The 21,930-nt window shown below is 44.1% G+C and overlaps 1 protein-coding gene across 1 annotated transcript; it reads left to right on the top strand.

Moving 5' to 3' along the window:
• The first annotated feature begins 613 nt into the window (after positions 1-613).
• TM7SF3 (transmembrane 7 superfamily member 3) lies at positions 614-19,842 on the top strand. Its single transcript, XM_069864130.1, has 12 exons — positions 614-711; positions 6,598-6,752; positions 8,478-8,628; positions 9,051-9,171; positions 9,900-10,071; positions 12,264-12,441; positions 13,650-13,736; positions 14,180-14,260; positions 15,000-15,152; positions 16,456-16,553; positions 16,909-17,071; positions 17,543-19,842. Exons 1-12 carry the CDS (start codon positions 651-653, stop codon positions 17,803-17,805), a joined length of 1,683 nt encoding a protein of 560 aa, XP_069720231.1. The 5' UTR covers positions 614-650; the 3' UTR covers positions 17,806-19,842.
• Positions 19,843-21,930: the final 2,088 nt, after the last annotated feature.

The following is a 21,930-nucleotide window of genomic DNA, read 5'->3' as shown; positions in this document are numbered from 1 at the left end:
AATGCTTTGGGCTGGAAGGGACCTTAAAGATCATCCAACTCCCTTGCTATAAGCAGGGACACCTTCCACTAGATCATGTTTCTCCAAGCCTCATCCAACCTGGTCTTGAACACCTCCAGAGATGGGGTATTCATGACTTTTCTGGGCAACCTGTTCCAGCGCCTCACCAAGTTCACAGGAAAACATTTCTTCCTAATATCTAATCTAAATCTCTCCTCTTTCAGCTTCAAACCATTCCCCCTCATCCTATCCCTGCACCCCCTGATACAGAGCCCCTCCTCAGCTTTCCTCTAGCCCCCTTTAAGCACTGGAAGGTGGCTGTACAATCTCCTCGGACCCTCCTCCAGGCTGAAGAAGCCCAGCTCTCTCAGCCTGTCCTTGCATGGGGGGTGCTCCAGCCCCTCTGATCACCTTCATGCTCCTCCTCTAGACCCGTTCCAGCAGCCTCACGTCCTTCCAGCGCCGAGGATACCCTGGAAGCCTCGAACGCAGCAAACCCCACTCCCTCCCCCGCGTTGCCTTAGGCCGGGAGGGCTCTGAGGGGCGGGGGCGGTCGCTGCGCCGCCTCCCAGGACTCCGCCCGGTCTCTCAGCTCTTCCTATCCCCTCCTCCCCCCGCGCAGCCTCGTCTCCCTCTCGCTGCCCGGCGTCATGGGGCTCTTTCCCCGTGCCCTGGCGCTCCTGGGGCTCCTGTGTTGCGGCTGCGCCTCGGGTGAGTGCGGTGCGGGCTGTGCCCCCCGCACACAACAAGTGCTGCCGTCGCCATTAGGGGTGGGGAGGTGGGGGGGATGTTTGGGGGGGGCTGGTGGAGCCCGGGGAGGAGGTGTTTTCGGCAGGGTTGGCGTTTAACAGGGTGGAAGGGGAATGGGCTTGTTGCGTGGGGCCTTTTGGGGGTGTTCCAGGCGTTGGCGGGGTGACCCGGTGCTGTCTGGTGCGTTGGGCAGGAGTGGAGATGAAAGCCAAGACGTAGCTGTCTGTGGGGCTGGATACGAGTTATATATCCATGGTTATCTTGATCTTAATCGGGGAGAAACCATCCCTTTCTCCCCTCATTCCCCCCCCCTTTTTTTTTGTTACAGCCTAATGGTTTTGAACGCCATCATTTAAACTCTGACTTAGATGTGCTAATTTTGATCGTGCAGGGACGCAGGACAGGCTGGTGGGTCTGGCGTAGAATTGTATTCCTCCTGACAAAACAAGGTGGCATTTACTGTCATAGAATCACAGAATGGTTTGGGTTGGAAAGGACCGTAAAGATGATCCAGTTCCAACCCTTCCTACTCCCCCCCCGCCATGAGCAGAGACACCTATGAGTGTGAGTTTATATGAGAAAGGAAATTAACTTAATGGCTTATGAGTTTGTATGAGAAAGGGAATGAGTGTAATAATTTATTTGGGAGGTGGTGGGGAGGGGGGGTTGTTCTGTGTTTTCTTTTTCTTTTGACCACACATAGGTGGTCACGGGTCCCCAGCACCCTGTGAATTGCCTATTGGACACCACTGTCCCTATAAAGTTAAGGAGATGAGTGAAACCCTCTAGAATTTGGAGGTTGGTTCCTAAAATTATGTGTTGGCCATGGTGATGTAATCTGATTTTATTTGGCATGGACTTTTTTTTGTAATTCCCTGGTGTTCCTGCCCATGGCTAAAATAAATGTCCAGAGGTAAGCATACTTCAATGAGTATAGTTTGTGAAGATTTAACAGCTGCTTATTTTTTTATGGTTAAACTCTTACTTGCTCAAATAAAGGAAAAAGCCATTGGTTTCCTTTCAGAGATAATTCAGAAACAAGCAGGCAGTTCCTTATGTTAAGGCTGATGTAAGCCTCTTTATTCTTATTTTTTCTTTTTTTTGAACTTGCCCCTAATGAAATTTAATTGTTCAAAATGAGAGCTCTGCTCTTGGGATACTTTGCAAGGTTGCATGAGAGCTTTCGGAATGAGTCTTAAGTGTGGAAGGTGACCCCATTACCCCCCCAGCTCTCAGTCTTGTGCCCAGTGTCTTACTGGAGAGCCTGTTCTTTGCAGGGCCTGGAAGTTTAGGCTTGTCATCTGATAGTGGCAGGCAGGTCTGAAAATGAAGGCTTAATGCTCTTAGATCTTAATTTTCATATTGCTGACAAGCGATTTGCTTCACAAACTTAATTGAAAATGAGCCATGTGTTAAGTAAGTATTTTTACAGTATGTAAAAAGGCACAATGAGCGTGGGAGTAAGCCTTGAAGGAGTCTGTTGCTGTATTTTCTTACAGAATTGTGAGTGAAGGGGGACAGTATTTTCCTCATGAAAGGCTAATAAGCTGTGTAATTTGTATACCGATGCCTAGCTGATCATTAAGCCCTTTAAATAAGGGCACTTGCTTAATTATTTACTTATTTGAAATTGTCTTGTATTTATTCAGTCTCGGACACTGAGGTTTGCAGGGATGGGCTCTGCTCTTTCCTAATGCCTGAAGATCTGACTTCATTTTAATAGTACCAATAAATAAAATCTGCCCGTGATGGCCTATATTACTTCTACGGGGTTCTGATGGGCTGTAGCTTTTCAAACGTAGTATTTGTGTGCAAGTGCTTTATATATCATGTTCATTACCTCCTAGGAAGCTCCACCTTCATGAAGCAGTAGTGCAACTGGCCTTGTTAGCCGCATCCAGACCAGGTTGTTCAATGTTAGGAAAACTAAAGCGAGTTTTATAGTACAATCAGGATTGAGTGGTGTCCTTTTCATAAAGGCAACTTATCTGGATGAACTTGGTTTGTTTTAGCAATTTAGTCTAGGCAGACGCTAGGCTTTAAGATAAGAGGTTCACACAGAGCTATTCAGCTATCTAAATGTACTGGACAGCCAGTCGCTTGCATCTTGAAGCATAATTAACCAGATATGCAAGTGACATCTTAATCAACAGTGCCAACAATGTGACTGAGGCCAGGTCTTACCTGTTGCGGCTGATAAACAAAGTAAAATTGGTAAATCGGTAAAACTGTAAGCAGCTGTGATGAGTACTTCCTCCCTCATTTTTCAGGCTGTAGAAGAGCTCTTGACATCTATATCTTGGTGAACAGAATAGGCTTCTGGTGTGGGAGTGGTGCAGTTTGTGACAAGCCACGTTCTGTAGCACTGTCTGGTTTAAGCATCAAACTGTGCTAGCAATAGTCTTGGTACACATGCAATTAAACTTTAGAATCTTTCATAGATCTTGCTTCTTTTGGGAGTGATGTGGGTGATGTATTTTGAGGTTTTACTAGTGTGGGGAGACAGAGGCCTTGTAACAGGACATTGGGCTGTGCAGGTCTGATATAATACAGCTGCTGGCTTTCTTCTGTTAAGTAGCTGCATTCTCATGTGTTGTCTGCTCAGGCTAGTTTTCAGTCTGAGCTTGCATTTAATCTCCATTAAATGTCCTCATGTGACTACTTGTTGACGTGCTCCCTGCACTGAAAGGTGGGGAGTTCTTACTTCTTAAAGCTTGCATAACTTCATTTTGCATATCATCTGCAGGCTGGATGGCAGAGAGTAGGAATGTGTTTTTTCTGAGAGACCCTCTTTGCCTGAGGCCAGCATACTGTTTGAGCATGGCCCTGTAGGTCTAGACAGTTCCTCTATGGGTAGCAATGGCATTTCTTCCTGTTTCTTAATGGAAATAGGACTGTTGGGTGTCATAAAGAACCTCAAAAGATACAGTGTGGAGTGACAGAGTGGACTCTTGTCCACCTTTGCTCATCAGTTCTCTTTCATATGCTGAAATATCTGTGCACCCATTCTAGTGTTGGTGGTACCAAGCAATGAGTTCAGTGTTCCATCTTTGCGCTGCTCTTGCTCAGTTTCAATAATGCTGACTTCCTTTGTTTACTGTTGATAATGTCTGTGATAGTGAGGGTTCCTCTCTTAGATACAAGACACAAAACTACTCTGACATGCAAGGACCATCATACTTCTCCCTGTGAAGCAAGGAAGAGAGGGGATAGCCTGGTGTCTTACAGGGTGTTTCCAGACCTTCACTGTTTGAAGCAAGTGGAGCAATAAAAAAGCTAGGATGCCTTGATTTTGTTCCTGGCTCTGTTGCTGACTTGCTGGGTCAACTGTCTTGTTTCTGTGGTGATGTTATCTTTGCTGCATATGCTGCTGAACCTACAGTCGTGTTTGGTGTGCTACCTTCAATGAGATCAAGCTTGTGCATGCTGTGATCAGTTTTGCCTATTCATGGAGGTCTCTATCTGTCCTTCCAAGCATCTTTGACAGCACTGAACTATGTACAGCTCAGGTAGTCTAATGCCTGTCTGAGAACTTGTGACAGCAATGGGCCAGATGAAGTGTGAGTTTGTTAATGTATCTTGTTCTCCGTGCTCTCTTTCTGCTTCAGAGCACCACCAGTTACTTTTTCAACTGACAGAGAAAGAGAAGGCTAGAAAGGTGCTGTAGTTGGTGGCCACGTAGCAATTGCTCTTTCAGCAAACTTCTTAAAAGGTTCTGATGTTCTGCAGTGCCTGTGAACTCTCCTTTTAGTCATCTTTTAAGCCTGGCTAGAAGCATGGTTGAAAGTGCCTGGAGCAACAAGCTGAAAAATACTTGTCTGATGGATGTAGCCATTCTTGTTCTTCATGCTGAATCTATGCTCTTCTGTCCAGACTTTGGTTTAAATTGTATGTCACATGCACCGTTTTAGGAGCAATTATGCAAACAGTAAGGCAGTGTAGAACACTGTGCCTTAATTTACCACACTAATTAAACTTGAGAGAGTGCCTCTGATATATAGAGTCTCATGATCCTGTTGAAGTAGTGGCTGCATGTCTTGCTGATGAATCTGTTCTTGGTTATGCAGAGGCCTCTGGGTATGGGTACAAAGCAGAGGTGAGAAACCAGACAGAGCAATGCAGCTTTTTCTCCTCTTGCTGCAGAGCACAGAAAGCATGTGTACAGTTTCAGCTTTTTCATTAAAAGAACATCTAAGTGTGAACATCTTGCGGCTCAGGAAACTCTCCTGAAGTACCTAAAGATCGAAGAGAAACATTTCTCCTACATTCAGAGCTTTCACTCCTAATTTTTGAATGTATAGGTGAATAGTCTGGGCCTTTTGAATGCAGTTCTTCAGCGTTTGTACTGCTAGTGGCATTTCTAGAAGAACTTAAGAGCTAAGGAGGAAAGAGGTCTTGTTAGGGGGAGGGTATCTGAGTGCTGCTCCAGGAACTACCAGAAACTGAAGAATACTCAAAACTTTCTGTAGTTCCAGTTCTATATCATTGCTGTGTTGAAACTTGAAGTGAAACTTCTACCTTAACTCAACCTGCAGATGATGGGACAGAAAAATTGAGAATCTTTTTTTCTTTTCCTCTCCCAGATGGTTTGTGATCCCCATGTTTCGGCTGGGGTTGTATTGATGATATAGTATCATATTTTGGGGGTGAGCATGAAAGAGATGAAATCAGCAGGCTGTGAAACAGGAAAGGAGTACAGAGATTCAGATGAGGAGACTGTATCTTTTCTGGTTTTGTATGGAAGACCACCTGAGTCATCATCAGCCAGTGCATGTGGGATGGTGCTGTTGATTACTCTGTGCTTCTGTTAAGAGTACTTGACAGTATCAACCCTTTACACTAGAAGAGGCAACTTTGTTGAGGAGGCACTGCCTATGCGTTTAGGCTTGGTAAGTTTTAGATCTGCTGGGCTGGTGTCTGTGGAATTTGGGGGGAAAAAAAACCCACCTGAAAAGCATTGTGCATGCTCTTCAAGGATCTAATCTGCCTTATAACCAACAAGAAAAGAGAATCTTGTGGCTTCTGTACAGCTCCTTCTCCTTCCTTGACATCCCATGTCCCACGAAAGCTCAGCGAAGGGAGAAACCAGGTTTTCTTGCAGGACTTGAATGACAAGCCAAAGCTGATTCTCCAAGAATCTTATATCCTAGGTCATGTGGTTGTCTTTAAATTAAAATGACAGCGGTTATATTCATCATAAGAAGAAATTGTCTTGGTTGTGCCTTGGAAAAGTTAGTCCAATTTCTAGATACAGAAATCGGAGTTCAGCAGTCCTTATAATTAAGACTATTTTGGGAGCAGAAGACATACATAAAACAGCTGAAAGTGGATAAGTACAAGTACTTAAGCTATACAGACTTGACTGTTATAGAATTTGACTCCAACTCTCAAGGTCTGGGAATTCACCAGACCATGGTATTAATCAAGTTGACTGGCTGATACAAGTGTGCTCACCTGTATCTGCTGACGGGTGAGCAGTCTTCAGTATCCTCTGTTATTTACTCTACTGAAAGTTACTTGCTGTTGACAGCATTAGCTGGTCAGCTGCAGCTGGAGTCTGTTGCTGCTGAGCTCAGCTGTATCAAATACTGAGCTCCTGGCAGGAGGTCCTGCCCTGTGTGCTTAGGTGAGTGCTAGGCTGTGGTGGGTTTTCCATTTCTATCTGTTCTTGTAGGTATAGCTCTGTGTATAGTAGTCTCTGAAACCTTAACACGGCTTACAGTGGGAGAGTAGCGTAAACCAGCATCTCGCTCTGTTTCCAGCTGCCTAATGATGCACTATTGCAAGCTTCCAGGCTCCCTCCAGACAAGAAAAAAAAAAAAGTGTCTTTCTTTTTTTGTAATGCAGGTCTTCTTGAGCTCTCCTTGGGAAAATTCAGAAATGTGCTACTTAACCAGACCAATCCAGTGGAAGCTGTAATCAGGAACATTGCAAGCAATGTGACCGTTGTTATTTTTCAAGTACATGCCCAGCAAAACGATGTGGTGATATCCTTTGATAAGGTATGGTAAGAGTGTCACTTCTGTTCTTAAGTGCAGCTTTTCTTGCAATAGAGGAGTAGGTTGTGGTACACATAAGAATATAGAAGCTGTAATATTAATATATTACCTGTTTGGCTCTTGGACAGTATTACTTGAGGTTCAGAAATTCTGTCTCATACTTATGTCATAGCTGCCGTCTTGGAGGACTGAATGCTAAAGGAATTTCAGAGCTGACTTTGAAAATGTTTCAAGGTTCTTTGTTCTTAGTGGAGGTGGTGCTTTGTACATGCAACTGCTGACTACTGTCCATCAGCTTGTCAAATTAAAAATGGATCCATAAGTATTTGCCACGTGCTTTATGCACTAAATAGAATCACTTTGGGATGTGTAATTATTTGCTGTTTACATGATGTGGACACTAGAGATGCGATATCTTGTTAAAGGCAATCAAAAAAATACTGGTTTTATGGTGCTGTGAGGGTCTGAGTGTTATTTGAGCAGAATGTAGACTAAACTAAAGGTAGTAGATGGAGATATGACAGCTGCCATCTAGTTTCTCCCTCCCCATCAGTATGTTTAAAATGAGAATCTACTGAGTGCCAAGAAATATCCTGGGAAGCTTAGAAGATGAATAACCTGTAACACGAGTCGCCCAACTCACTCCTCTTTGTACTGGTGAAACAGCCAGGATTAAGGGCTAAGACATTACTGTTGCACCTATTCAGTCTTTGATTTCCACTGGCAGAATCTTCTGCTGTTAATTCAGACCCTCTTTGCGTTCATGGGCCTTACTGGGCCAAGGGTAGTGGTGCATAAATATGCCTGTACTGCTTCTAGGGTCGGTCTGCCTCTAGAAATATGAAGCTGAGCTAGATCTTGGGTCTGCCAGGTCCAAAGTGGGGCACTGGAACAGGCTACCAAGGGAGGTTGTGGATGCCCCATCCCTGGAGGTTTTTAAGGCCAGGTTGGATGGGGCCTTGGGTAAACTGATATTGTGGGATGCCCCGGCCCATGGCAGGGGGGCTGGAACTAGGTGATCTTTAAGGTCCCTTCCAACCCAAACTATTCTATGATTCTGTGAAAGTGCTTCCTTACAGTGTGGCCTTCTCAGACAAAAGCACATTTTCCACACTGAAAAGCATATTTGACTGCAGTTCAACTGGTTGTTCCAGCCAAGTGAGTGCGATGCTGCCATTACTGCCTGATCTTTCTTAAAGACCCCTGGTTCTGAAAGAGATGGTGATGGTAGCTGACCTGACCCCGAGCATTTTTGTCTGTCATGGCTGGTGTTAAGCCAGCTGTCATACAGTCATCTCCATTCTGGTGGAGATAGCAAGGTGCTTCTGCACAATGCTCTTCAGTGCCATCTCAATGTTTCGTGAGGGATTTTTCCATTCCTTTTACACCTTCACGCATCAGTCTGTTGCTGTGCAGCAGTGGACTTCAACTTGTGAGATTTCTCTGCAACTTGTTTGTGATTATTAGCTCTTTAGTAATCTTAAACTTAGTACTTGTTTTTTTGAGCCAGAGCTAGGCAACGTGGTGTCAGAGGCCACTCCCTTTCTTTCCAGCTCCTTTTTTCAATCTTCCTTTTTGCCAGCTAGCTAAAGGCTGAATAACTCATCTGTGGCAACTGGCACTGACATTTGTGCCCTACGGGTTCATGACAGTACTGTGCAATACATCAAGCTGTGGTTGAAATTTCTCATGAAGAACTGCTTGTTTACCTTATTTGTTTCTTTCCAGAATCCATCTGTAAACAGCTCAGGAACTGGGGTAGACAAAGGACTGGTTTCCATCCTTCGGCCTCAGCAGAGCGTATGTACATGGTACCTTCGGTCACTGGATGCTAGCCAGGTGCTCAGCACAGCTATCTCTATTCCCTATATGGAGAAAGGTACGTTATTAATTGTTAAGAGATGCCAGCTCTGCTTAATAAACCATGAAATGAAGTGTGAATCTTTCAGAGGTGTTATTCTTACATGGTGCAAATATATGATGGAGTTGCCAGAATTCTTTTGAAAGAGACTGGAAGAGTTCAGTGTCCCTGCTGAACTGGGAGTCATGCATAGGCTGTGCTTTATGGTCTTGTCACTACTTCAGCCATAGAGTAGAAAACTGCTGTTCATGTGTCTCGGGACCTGTCTTAGACTGCAGTGAAACCACTTGTGCTGCCTGCAGGACTAGAACCTGACAGTTCTGTGTGCTCAGGAAGCAGATTATACCTGGAAGCACATGCATTGCTGAGGTCTTAAAACTTTTTTCATGCTGCGTAAACGGGAAGTAAAAGCTACTTCAGTTATCTTTTCTGTGTTCTAGATCCTATTCCTGGAGGCTGCAATCTAGAATTTGACTTGGAAGTGGACCCAAATATTTACCTAGACTATACATTGGTTGATATACACATCAAGTTTGCCCCTGCAAACTTGGGATATACAAGGTGTGTGAAAAACTTCGGTGTACTGAGCAAGACCTCCCTTGTCCTGTATGTGGTCAAGATAATAAAAAAAAAAAAGAGAGATTCTGCTGGAAAGGCTGACCATCCAGGTGCCGGGAGAAATCCAGTTTGTTGTATCAAACTGAGACGTAAATGAGGAAAGGGAGCAGAGGAAGAGGTAGCATGAGTGAGAGAAAAGTTGAGTTGAATCTTATGGGAAAGGTTATGCAACTTCAGATGTGTAAGCAGTCAGAAAATACTGTATCTTCGCATTCCTCATACTGACTTAATCTGAGGAGCAATTGTGTATTATAGCCAGTTTAGTTCCTTTACTGGTACCAAAGCATGATAATTGACCTAGAGTTTTGTTTAACATTGAGACTTCAAGGTATAAGGCTGTGTGTTCACAGAGCTATATATATATATAGTAAACATTACGGTTGTCATCTCTTGGAATCCTTGTGCTGGCTCCTTATGACAACTCGTAGGAAGCCTCTGTAAATGTAAGGGCAGTACCAGTGCAGACACTACCTGCATCCAGGTGGTTCTGTATAACGCTGCTGATGTTTGTGTTTGCAAACATTTACAGGCTAGTTTTGAATTAGTTGCTTTTGTTAACCTCTAAAAAGCAGAAGCCAAATATTGCCAACTCAGGCAGGAAACATTTGAAAATTGATGTTTAGATCTAGGGATTTGTGCTAGGTGTAAAGCTGGTTTCTTTTTAATTGTAGAGGAGCAAACCCACCATCCTGTGATTCAGGGACTGGTCAGAATTCCAGATGGCGACTGCGCTATGATGTCTACCAGTACTTCTTACCAGAGAATGAACTTTCTGAGATGGTGCTCATGAGTCACATACGGAAGATGTCTGAAGTGCGAAGTATCAAAGCTAATGGCTTTAAAGTAAGTCTGAAGCACTGGTATATCAGGCATGTGGCAGTGGCACTGTCTTAAGTTTTCTTCTCCCCTGTGCTAATCTTCTGTGACGGGTGACATAAGCAAGCTGCTCATGCTTCAGGCTTCTTGCCTGTATCTGGGATTCCTGACTAGGAAGTACACAGAGTGATGCCTGCAAAATGGCAGCCGCTCTCTTCGGACAGAGGTGGCCAGTTAGCACAGCCCAAAATGTGGCAGAATTGAGGCTTCTTGCAGAGAGGTGGGTGTTGGCCTCTTCTTTCAGGTGATAGGACAAGAGGGAATGACGTCAAGCTGCGTCAGGGGAAGTTTAGATTGGACGTTAGGAAAAATTCCACAGAAAGGGTTATCAAGCACTGGAATGGGCTGCCCAGGGAGGTGATCGAGTCAGTATCCCCGGAGGTGTTTGAAAGAGGGGTAGATGAGGTGATTGGGTACATGATTGTAGACAGGTAGAGTTGGAGTTAATGATCTCTAAGGTCTTTTCCAACCTTATGATTCTGTGACTCCGATATTAGTGACTGGTCTGTGAGATGTCTCTGTGTCTTGCACCCTTTTCTCAATTAAACTGGGTTTTATTGTGGTGTCTTCCTGCTTGCTGAATACTGCTTTAGCCACAGTGCTCCCTCAGTGATGCTGAGGTGAGCTTGCCTATAGCTCTGCTGCCAGTGAGTGCCTGTAAATCCAGAAACAGAGCCACTTCTGACAAAGGTGGGCAGTATTCTATGGTCCCTGATAGATGCTGGGGTCTGGCAGCCCCAGATGCTGACGATTAAGCAGGGAATGCAAGGAAGAGAGGAAGGAGGAGAATATAGTGGAACTGGACTAGATATGGACACCATTTGGAGTGGCATAAAGAGATCTGATATGTGAGAGCAAGCACTTGCTGCATGTTTACCTACCCACCAGCAAAGAGGCTGGAAGGGACAGAGGGGAGCATCTTAGTGGCTGTAATCTGTCTGGTCATGCAAGGTGGTAGAATAGCAGCCTTACCTGCTTCAGAGGCCAGACCTGGGCTAGCAGACTGGCAGGGCATCTGAATTGCATCTTCAGTTGGGGAGGAGCAAAGCACGGGAGTGGGAGAATTTTCTCTTTCTTGATCTGCTGGAGGGTAGGGAGGCTCTGCAAAGAGATCTGAACAGGCTGGACCGCTGGGCAGAGTCCGTTGGCATGAGGTTTAACAAGGCCAGATGCTGGGTCCTGCACTTGGGGCACAACAACCCCGTGCAGTGCTACAGACTAGGAGAAGTCTGTCTAGAAAGCTGCCTGGAGGAGAGGGACCTGGGGGTGTTGGTTTACAGCTGACTGAATATGAGCCAGCAGTGTGCCCAGGTGGCCAAGAAGGCCAATGGCATCTTGGCTTGGATCAGAAATGGTGTGACCAGCAGGTCCAGGGAGGTTATTCTCCCTCTGTACTCAGCACTGGTGAGACCGCTCCTCAAATACTGTGTTCAGTTCTGGGCCCCTCACCACAAGAAGGATGTTGAGGCTCTGGAGCGAGTCCAGAGAAGAGCAACAAAGCTGGTGAAGGGGCTGGAGAACAGGTCTTCCGAGGAGCGGCTGAGAGAGCTGGGGTTGTTTAGCCAGGAGAAGAGGAGGCTGAGGGGAGACCTCATTGCTCTCTATAACTACCTGAAAGGAGGTTGTAGAGAGGAGGGTGCTGGCCTCTTCTCCCAAGTGACAGGGGACAGGACAAGAGGGAATGGCCTCAAGCTCCGCCAGGGGAGATTTAGGCTGGACATTAGGGAAAAATTTTTCATGGAAAGGGTCATTGGGCACTGGAAGAGGCTGCCCAGGGAGGTGGTTGAGTCACCTTCCCTGGAGGTGTTTAAGGGATGGGTGGATGAGGTGCTAAGGGGCATGGTTTAGTGTTTGATAGGAATGGTTGGACTCGATGATCCGGTGGGTCTCTTCCAACCTGGTTATTCTATGATTCTATGATTCTCCCCTGTCAAAAAACATAGTAACATTGGAGGAAGTGGAGTTTGTCCTGTAAGCCTTTAATGCTTCAGTTGGTAATACTGAGAGGGTTCAGAATAGAAGAGCTCTTGCCTGGAGTTCTTGCTGATCATCTTCCTTGAGCTGCTACGTATTGCCTCAGCTGTATGGACACATTGACGTGCCATCGGTAAGAGTGCCAAGCAGTTCCTTGCAATTTAAGATATTCTTTGCTGTTCCAGATGCTTACTCTGACAAGTGATGACAAGACCAATATCTACTTTTCCTCGCTTCCTGGACAAGGTGTGATCTACAATGTCATAGTATGGGATCCTCTTTGGAACACATCTGCTGCGTACATACCTGTGCATACATATGCCTGCAGCTTTTCTGACTTGGTGGATAACTGCTTTTCTCTCAGTAAGTTGGGACTTGTACGTCCTTGCCAATTAATCTCAAGCTTGCTGTGCTCCAGTATGCTGAGTGGAACTTCTGAGACCCACTCAGCATACGTGAAGGAGCTGCTTGTTTAATGCTGGATATGTTTTGTTACTTTGTGATCAAGTCTACTTCTTGATTGAGAAGAAATCTTAGAATGATAAAACTAAGACTGAGGAGAGCTGTTAGCAATTGAAGATTTAATTTAATGGAGGTTTAATATGTGGCTTTAATTTATAACATTTAGCTCTGTAGTGCCACTCTACCTGTTTCCATTTGAATTTGGTGTGTAATCTTAAATCCCTTGTAGGACTACAGATACTGCATGTGAAACTAAGTTAATAAAACATGACCTAGGTTAGGATCCAGCCTGACTTTTTTATTTTTTTTTTCTAACTGTGCTGGCGCTTACAAATACTTTGAAGGGAAGTAGTCATCTAAAACAAGTATGGAGATAATGCCAGCAATAGGGAGGTGACTACAAAGCCATTGTACAAAGCTGTATGGTGGTAGAATCTGAGCAGAAGAGGAGCTGCAGTTTCATTATGCCTGTGGAAGGGACAAGAATAATGGGTAGGATATAGTTCATAAAGTAAGACTTGTTCTGTCAATTTATTTTCTTATATACTGTAACACAAGTAACTTGTCAAACTCGATGTTGTCTTGCACAACATGAAACAAGAAGTCCGGGCTAAACCCTTTTTCTCTAACTTAGAATGAGGAAAATGTGGTTTACTTCTTTCAAATAGCCTAAATTCCAGTCATTTTCCTTGGAGACAGAGGTAAACCATACTGGGATGCTGATAGTCTCTTTTGTTGCGTGCAAAGTATTTTCAAAGGAGACTATGGTGAAGGCTGCAGCAGCTATAGTCTTTACCACTGCTCCTAATCCTGTGGCACTTGTTCTATGCCCCCTTTTTTAAAGCTGAGCAGGAAATTTTCAGGTAAAGCTCTGTCAGTATTATACTTACTTCACTAATTGTTACAGAACTTTTGAATGAGGAGGAAGCTTTTGATTTCTTAGATTGGAGCTACTTCAGTATTCTGTTACATAGCGGGTCTGCTCGCATGGTGTATCTGAAGGAGTGGCAACTATTAAGTTGTCAATGACAGCAACCTGACCTACCTGTAGTCTCATTGTTTTGACCACTAAGCAGAATTCTTTAGTAACCCTTTCTTTCTCCATGTAGGCAAAATCTCTACCAAAATATTCTTCACTGCTCTTGCCGTCCTTGGTCTTTTCACTTGTTTTTTTGGGCACAGATTCTGGAAAACAGGTAGTGAATGGTTTGGATTTTTTTCCCTCATATGTGTCTGGTTGGAAATTCATAGATGTAACTTGCTGTAACTTAGCGTGGTGGTATTACTAAGAATCACTTTACAGTGATTACGTGCAAATTATTTTCACTGCTTTGTATTAAAAGGATCAGAACTTTTAAGCACAGAGCAAGGACATTCTGGTATTCAACGGTAACCTATGACTAGGGTGCATGCTGGGGGACATAGATGTAATTATGTAATTTTTTTGACTGTTTGATGTGTTTGAGAACAGTCCTTTCCAGAACAAAATGTTGTCTGACTTTTCCTCTTGTGCTTCTCAGCCAGTGAGCTGAGGTGTTCCTTCCCTGTTGTAACACAAAGGTGTCTGAAGATGCATTGAAATGAGCTTGGTATGAAGCAATGTGACAGCGTACTAAATCTTTTTTCCCTTCTTCTCTAGACTTATTCTTCATGGGCTTCATATTCACAGGATTCTTCTTCTTCATATTTGTTACAAGGGTAACTGGCCTTGGTTATGATGGTGAGTAAATGTGTTGGGATACTCCACGTGCTTCCCAAAGTATTACTGGTATGAATCTTGTAGGTAGAATCTCAGTTGTGGTTGTTGTTGTTCAGCCTAAGTAATGGTAGGAGGAAGATGCCTGGGTGCTTGAACTGAACTCTGATTACTGCAATAGCTGAACACACAACGTAGTAACTGTTGCTTCCAACGTCAACTAGTGATTCAGAATTAATAGCCGCCACTATAAAAGACTAATTTTAGTATCTCTCCAAGGAAGATACAGACTTTTAGAAGCTCTGAAAATCTGCAGCGTACCTCCTTCGTAATTTAATAGTAGGTGGACCTCTGAGATCAAATGCAGATTTTGTCTGTAAAATGACAGTGAAGACCTGTCCTGCTTATTAAATTGGCAAGAATTAGTTCCTGTTGTCTTTGACTTGTCTTCTATAGTTACTTTTTTTTGATATGTGTGCATTAGCTGTTGCAACCACAACTGCCCTGGGAACTCAAGGTAGGTAGTAGCGAGACTTTCTTTGCAGTCCTGTGCCTCTCAGTCAGTAGCACCCTCAGATGCAGATTAAGTCCAAGTGAAGTGCTGGAAGCAAATACCAATATGCTTGTATGGCTTTTTTCAGAGTTTTCATTAGTGACAAAATTAAGCATGTAAGTAAAGCTGCTGAATATGTATTTACAGTAACTGAAGCTTTCATAGTGTTGCCATAATTCTTAGTTTGGAATTTCCCTTTTTCTTTTTCAGTGCGTCTTATTTTGACAGCAGTAGCTGGAGTTATTGGAGGGTTTTTCCTGGTTGCCAGCTGGTGGAGATTCGGCTCTGTCATACTCTCTATGTTTGTTATTGGACTTGTGCTGGGATTTCTCTTTTCATCTACGATCTTCTTTACTCCACTAGGTATGCACTGAAATACTGTGCTGCAAAGTGCTGGCTACTGAGTAAAGCATTCCTGCTGTGTTACAGGGACACTGTGAGGCTCTGAGATGCATGCCACTATCTGGTTTATCTTGCTGTGATGGTTAGTTTTCCCTTTCCAGTGTTGGGTGGAATAGACATGTACCCGAAGCCTTTCAAGTGTGCTGTAACTAAAACTACTTAAGAATCTTCACAAGTGGGAAAAGTAAACTGCGTATTCTGCAGAGAACTGCTGAGGCTCTTCCCACTTAAGCTGTGTGCCATCTCAGAGGTCTGTGATACCAGCTGTGCTCCAGGCGAGCACTTGCTGTCTGTCTTGCTCTCTGTCCAGAGCAAGCTACAGTAGAAAATCTGCAGTCTGATTTGGAGAACTTGGGCGTAAAGGTATTGTGGATTAAGAGGAGCTCTTGCTGCTCCCTTTTGCCACTACAGCACAAGGCTCTGGGAGCAATGCACTGTAAGAGCCAAAATTGTATTTGCAGCTGGATTGACTGCATCAGGATTTCTAGAATGGCTTTGCTGAGAGAGGAAATGGGCAAATCACTTAAAAGCAAGCAAAACTGCTGAGCTGGAATCTCTCAGAGACATTAGAGCATCAGCCACACTTCTTTCTGTGTTGTAGTTTTAAATCTCAACACTCTTCTACTTAAGACCACTCGATGAGGCAGTATTTCATTCTTCAGTCATCTGTGTTTGATTCAAGTCACAATTGTGATGAATCCATTCAATCCCTCGTTGCTGTTCATGAAAGTAAAACAGTGACTCAGCTTGCCTTCTGTTTCATTGACAGCCCTTAGCAAGCAGGAGGGAGCAAAGTAGCATCTGAGTGACTTAATTACTCTTCCTAAGCCCTGAAGAGTTTGTTGCCTTGTGTTGTTTTGAGGGGTATACTTGCACTGTACTCTGCAGTCAAACTTGCATAGAGGCAGGTTTACAGATTATAAATAGGCAATAAAATGGCTTCTTATTAGGCAGAATTACTCTGGTACTTTTCTTATAAGGTGAATAAAATACACCTCTTAAAAAAAATCTTTGTTTCATATACAAAGCCTGCTAGAGTACAGGACTCAACTGGGACAGTGTGGTTTTTTGTTCTTGTTATGAGTAGTTGTGTTACAATGCATCTTAATCAGCATTTGAGCTCAGAAGCTAAGCTTTTCGACGCTGTACTCTAGATTTCTGAATGTGCAGGATCTTTGGGGAAAAATATGACCCGCAACCACTTACAGAAAAGGAAATGCTTTGCGAACTAGAAAATTGCATGTGGAATATGGTGTCTTTGCAGGAGACTACAGGGTCTTCCGTGACGATGTTGTGTTCTGGGTGACCTTTTCTTCTGTAGCCTTGATGATTCCGGTGCTTTTTGTTGGCTGTCCAAGAATTGTAAGTAATCTGCACCGTCACCTCAGTGGGGAGGAAGGAGTATAGACTTCTTAATGCGAAACGTAGTCCTGTGGGATAAGTTTAGAAGATGTAACACAGCTTCATGAAGCTCGGCACAGGACTGGCTCTAGGGAGTTCCTGTTTAGCCTTCCTTGTGCTAAACAGTCCATAAGCAGAGGAATGACCACAATGTTGTGCACAACGTCCACAAACACTTGCATTTAGTCAGCTCCTGCAATCTTAACAGAGTGTCTGAAAAACATATGCGAGCAGCCAGTTTCTCGTAGAAGAACTGATACAAAATAAGGCGGTAAAGAGTGTTAATCAGTCTTGTGGGTCTTTTCTCCCTTTCTAGCTGAACATACTGGCATCTGGAATAGTAGGCTCTTACACAGTGATCCTGGCTATTGCTTGTTATGTCTACACAAGTCTTGCTTACATCACCTTAAACTTACTCAGAAGGGTCCTCAATGACTACTTCAACCGAGCTTACACCAATGTGCCTTTTCAAACAAATGGTGAGTACTGCTCTTAAGATTACTCTCTTTAAAGAAAAACTCCTACCTCCTTGGTTCCATTGTAAACAGTCAGTCTTGAGGGAACGAAGGGATAAAAGGAGAAAAACACTAAGTACGGTGTGAGATTTAACACATAGCTGATAAATTCTCGTCTTCCAAAGGAAGTAGTCTCAAAGGCATCAAGCTTCCAGCAGGTGTTGTGTGACAAAGGCCCTTGTGAAAGGTGCTGCTCGGGCTTGGACTGCCACCTTGCTGGAGAGTTTGCAGAGTGGGCAGTCGAAAGGCCTAATGTGGTTACTGGACAGACTCGACTCAGTTTCCTGTGTATTCTTGCCTTTGCATGGAATTACTCTAGGCATGTGAGGATGCAGAGACAATACTTTCCTTTCTGTTGCTAAACTTGTTCAGTTTGTGCTTGGGAAAGGAAGGGGTGTATTGCTTTGATAAAGGCATCTGTTTTGTCTCTTTCAGACTTCATTATCCTGTCAGTGTGGACAATGCTGGCCCTCAGTGGAGTAACAGTGCAGCTTCGCCGAGAGAGAAGTGAAGTGCCCTTCCCACCACACCCCTATCTTACCTGGAAGCGGGAAAGGGAGCGCAGAAGCACCAATGTCTTAGATCCTAGCCACCATATCCCTCCCCTGAGAGAGAGAATCCATAACAAGCTAATGCATATCAAAGAGTTTTTTCACAAAGAACAGCCAGCTGGGGAGAGAACTCCATTGCTCCTGTAACCTGCCAAATAACTGACGGGAACAGAGGGGAAGAATTTAGGAATGGTGAGATGAGTGATCACCAACAAACCAGCCACTGGTGCAGGATTTCCCCACTGCCATCTTGTCCTGTTTAAGAGGATTGTATTTGCCCAACCTGGGAGAAAAGTTATCTGTCCAGTACACTACATGCTGCTTTGTGACTCTCTCCTCAGTGTCCGCTCAGCCTGCTGTAACATGCATATGTCTAGCTGCACGATCTTGTACTAATGATTGGGTACAGGCGTTTATCTTGTGATGACCTAGTTTGATGCTTAGGTATGTGAACTATAAAACAGCCCTTAGAAAGCAACCTGTACAGTGCTGGTTCTTCCCTCACCATGTGGAAACCCCTTCTGAAGTATTGCCTGACTCACTCCTTAAACTGAGCACTCTGTCAAATTTGAGGTATAAGAGATAAGGCCCATACACTGGAGGAGCTCTAGGAGGAGCTGAATTATTGCCTTCTAATATAGGTACAAAATGCGTGGCTGCAGACAGTAGTTTCTAAGAAGTATTACTGAACCTTGCAAGCTAAACTAAGTGACTCAAATTTAAACTGCACTGAATTAACTGTTGTAAGTGTGTGCACTGTGGCTCAGGATGTGGATCTGAAACAAGACTTTCTTCCTTGCTTCTGGATGGTTCTGTAGCAAGCTACTCATCTGGTCTCTGTGCAGAGATGACTGCTAAGAGAACACAAGAGGTTTGCCTCCTTGTTTGCTTTCTGAACAGCCTGTAACTTGTTTCTGCTCTGGTATCTCTTTTTTGATGGTGCTTTCATGAAAAAAAAAAAGCCAACCCTAAATAAGCTCTTCGTAGCCAACAGCAGGATGTTTTTCCTTGGATTTGCTTGAAACACTATTTTATTTTTAATCAATATATATTTTAATTTTGCCTGTAAAGGGTGAAAACTGCATCCAGCTAGCAAAATACTGACCAGGATCCTTGCTGACTGAATGTGTTCCTTACCAATTTGGATTGCAACTGCCCAAAGCAGAGTGTGGTATGAAAACAGATAAAGGATCACTCTTGTGTTCGATGGAGGATTGTGATCTCATGCAGTGGCTTCATTCGCTTCTTTAAAAACAAACCAGACAGCTATTTTCAAAATGCATATGGGAGCATTGTATTGTGGTTTTGGCTCACGTGAATGCACAAGCAGTCCTGAGCCTGTCCTTGGTTTTACCTGCCCTTGACCCCATGCCCAATCCTGGTCTTCATGTTCAGTGTTTACATGGTGATGTCGTGTTAAATGATGGTCAAAGCCTTGCATCTTGTAGGTCGGTACGTGTTGAGGTGGCTCTTATTATTCTCGCTACCTTGGTACCTTTAGTGTGGGGAGAAAAGTGCACAGCCCTTCCCCCATGAAGGTGAACGGCTGTTCTGCTACCTGAATGGAACCATCAGGAGCGAGTACCTTGGTGAAGGAAACATAGGTTCTTGGCCACCGCATTAAATTCTTGGCAGTGAGTATATAAGAAACAATTTTCTGTAAGGAAGCTGGCGAAAGAACTTAATCTGGGACCATAATTGAAAGTTTAAACACCCCGGTGATCTAAAGGAATTCATGACTTTAAAGTGACTCTGCTCACTTTAAGGAGTGAAAGCTTAATGATGTAGTACCTGAGGTGACTAAGCTGATCTGATGTTTGGAGAGATGAATCCCATGATTGCTTGGAGCTGGAACATCTGCCTCAAACAGCAGAGCGAGGCTGCAATCCTGCGATTTGAGTGTTGCTTCACTGTGCTGTTCTGTGGCACATGGGGGTAAACAAGGAGCTCTTTCCCTGGCCTCTGGCAGACTGATGCTCACTGACCGACCTTATTGCACTGATCCTGAGCATGTATTTGATGGCAAGTAACAAGCATTTATTTGGTATACAAATGCTCTAAAACATGTTTACCTTGTTATTTGGTTTGGGTTTTTTTTATAACTGCTGTGATTAACATTGTGGAAGAAACAAGTTTAACTCTAATTTTCTATATCTTTTATAATAAAGCTGTCTTTTGAAAGAATATTGGAACTAAAGGGGTCTCTGAATTCAGTGATGCTTTTACAACTTAGCCTTTGGTATCGTAGGGATAGTTTGGTTTGAAAAATTCCTAGCAGCTCAAGGGATGGAGTAGAGGGGAAGCTTAGCTGACCTGTTCTAAAGGTTTAACTGTAGTTGTAGTGACACCCGGAGGCTGCGCGTGGTTATGTTCTGTGTGAAACCAGTGAGGAAATGCGTGGTCTGAAGAGTCTCTGTATCGCTTCTTCGGATTAGGTTCTATAGAACAAAGGGATGGTTGTCCTTGACTGGAAACTAGTTTGCAAGATCATGTAGGGAGTATGTGGCAGAACTGGAATTTGAACTCTTTGAGATCACGCCTTGGAGATTTTGTCTCATTTTAGTACTGATTATAAGTAAGAGATGATGTGGGAATTGCTTGCATATTCTGTAAGCCACAGTGGGTAAGATTGAATCGGAATACTCTGGTCCGCTTTGATGCTGAAGGGGTAATTTTTGAGGCTTTTCTGTATCCCCCCAAGACAGTTGCAAGAGGAAAATTGAATCCTACTCTGCTGTGCTTCCGTTCTGTGGACTTTCTCACTGGAAGCATTTACTGCCTCGCTGTGTTTAGCTGCACTGCCTGCAGTTGTGAATTAAAATAACGTTTTGTGATGCTCCTGGGGAATCTAAATCTAAGCTATATTCTTCTAGGTAGTGACTGAGGGGCATGGTTTAGAGATTGGTGGGAATGGTTGGACTCGATGATCTGGTGGGTCTCTTCCAACCTGGTGATTCTATGATTCTATGACTACCCTGTAAAATCTAGTGTTCTGAAGCTTCGTGTAAGCTGAAGCTTGCTGGACTGTGATGATGACCTGCTTCCAGCTGCTGTAGAGAAATCTGCCACAATGGCTCTAGTGCACTTCTTTCACTGAGTTTTCTGCTGTCTTTGCTGCACTGTAATGCAGCTCTCGTCATGGTGTGTCTTAGCTGCTTGTGGAGCTTTCCTAGATCTGCATGTGTTCCAGTCCTACCTCAAAACCCCAAGAAAAACTGCCTCCCTCCTCTCCTTGTTCTCACACCCATGCTCACTTCTCCTGGCAGTTAAGCTGTGGTACAATTGGACCAAAGGACCCTTATCTCTTTCAAAGAAACAAATCTTCCTTTGTTCTTGTGCCTCCTTCCTCACATCAAACATACAAGCCCAGCCTGACCCCACCACTTCATGAGGTACGATGCGTGTAAGGCAGCCTGCCTACCAAATGTTCCGAAAGCCGGACTAAAAGTAGAAGCAAATCACCCTTTCGGTAGGTGTGTTTTGAATGGGAGGAAGAAAATTCTCCCCTCACCTAAGCTTCACGTTTTGATTTGGGAGCAGGCTATGGGAAATCACAGAAAAGGGGACACAAATATTCCTTTGTAATCTCTCCAGTTATCTGTCCTATGCAAGTGGCTTTCCTTAGCAGGAGCAACAGGGTGGTGTAGATCTTTTAATCTAATAATCCACACCGCTAGTGCTTTGTAGGAAGAAAAGGCATTAGTTGTTCTTGGATCTTTTCAGCTGGTTGGTAGAAAAGTTTCATGCATCACGCTATAAAGCACTCAGAACCGTTTTGGGGCCTGGCTGTTTTTACATAAAACCCATGATACAGGCTTCTGAGAAGATGCTGTCTTTGCTTAACACCATTGCCATTTGTAGCCGCAAGCTGAGCTTTGGGGAAACCTGAGCAGGATGCAAACTTCTTGGAGTGCCAGCCTGAAACACTCAGTCCTGTGTAATGCACAAAGGGGCTGACGCCTTTCTGGCATTGCTGTCAGAGAAGAGACTTTAAACTGCCCTGGCTTGGTTGGTGGCTCCTTTACAAGCTGTTATGTTTTCCCGAGCCTGAGGCACCTGAGTGTTGCCCAAGCTGCATGAAACTGTCCAAGCAACTGGATACTGAAACAGAGGGTAAAGCAATACTTAGTTTAAAAGTGCTTCAGGACCAAAATCCTGTGATGGTGTGGCACAGGCATCAGTAACTCCTCAGGAAGGTGCTCTTAAAATTTAATTAGAGGTTAAGGATTGAACTTGGCTAACAGGTAGGTTGAAGTGGTAAAACTGTGGATA

This window comes from Phaenicophaeus curvirostris, chromosome 1 (genome assembly GCF_032191515.1).
Source record: "Phaenicophaeus curvirostris isolate KB17595 chromosome 1, BPBGC_Pcur_1.0, whole genome shotgun sequence".
Taxonomy (NCBI): Eukaryota; Metazoa; Chordata; class Aves; order Cuculiformes; family Cuculidae; genus Phaenicophaeus; species Phaenicophaeus curvirostris.
The sequence above is the reverse complement of the archived record's forward strand: the minus strand, read 5'-3'. Positions and strand labels throughout refer to the sequence as shown.

Excerpts from the sequence above, each read along its gene's own strand:
- TM7SF3 (XM_069864130.1), top strand. The coding sequence starts at position 651 with ATGGGGCTCTTTCCCCGTGCCCTGGCGCTCCTGGGGCTCCTGTGTTGC. Across the intron at positions 712-6,597 it reads GTGTTGCGGCTGCGCCTCGG|GTCTTCTTGAGCTCTCCTTG; the intron begins GTGAGTGCGGTG and ends TTTGTAATGCAG. Across the intron at positions 8,629-9,050 it reads TATTCCCTATATGGAGAAAG|ATCCTATTCCTGGAGGCTGC; the intron begins GTACGTTATTAA and ends TCTGTGTTCTAG.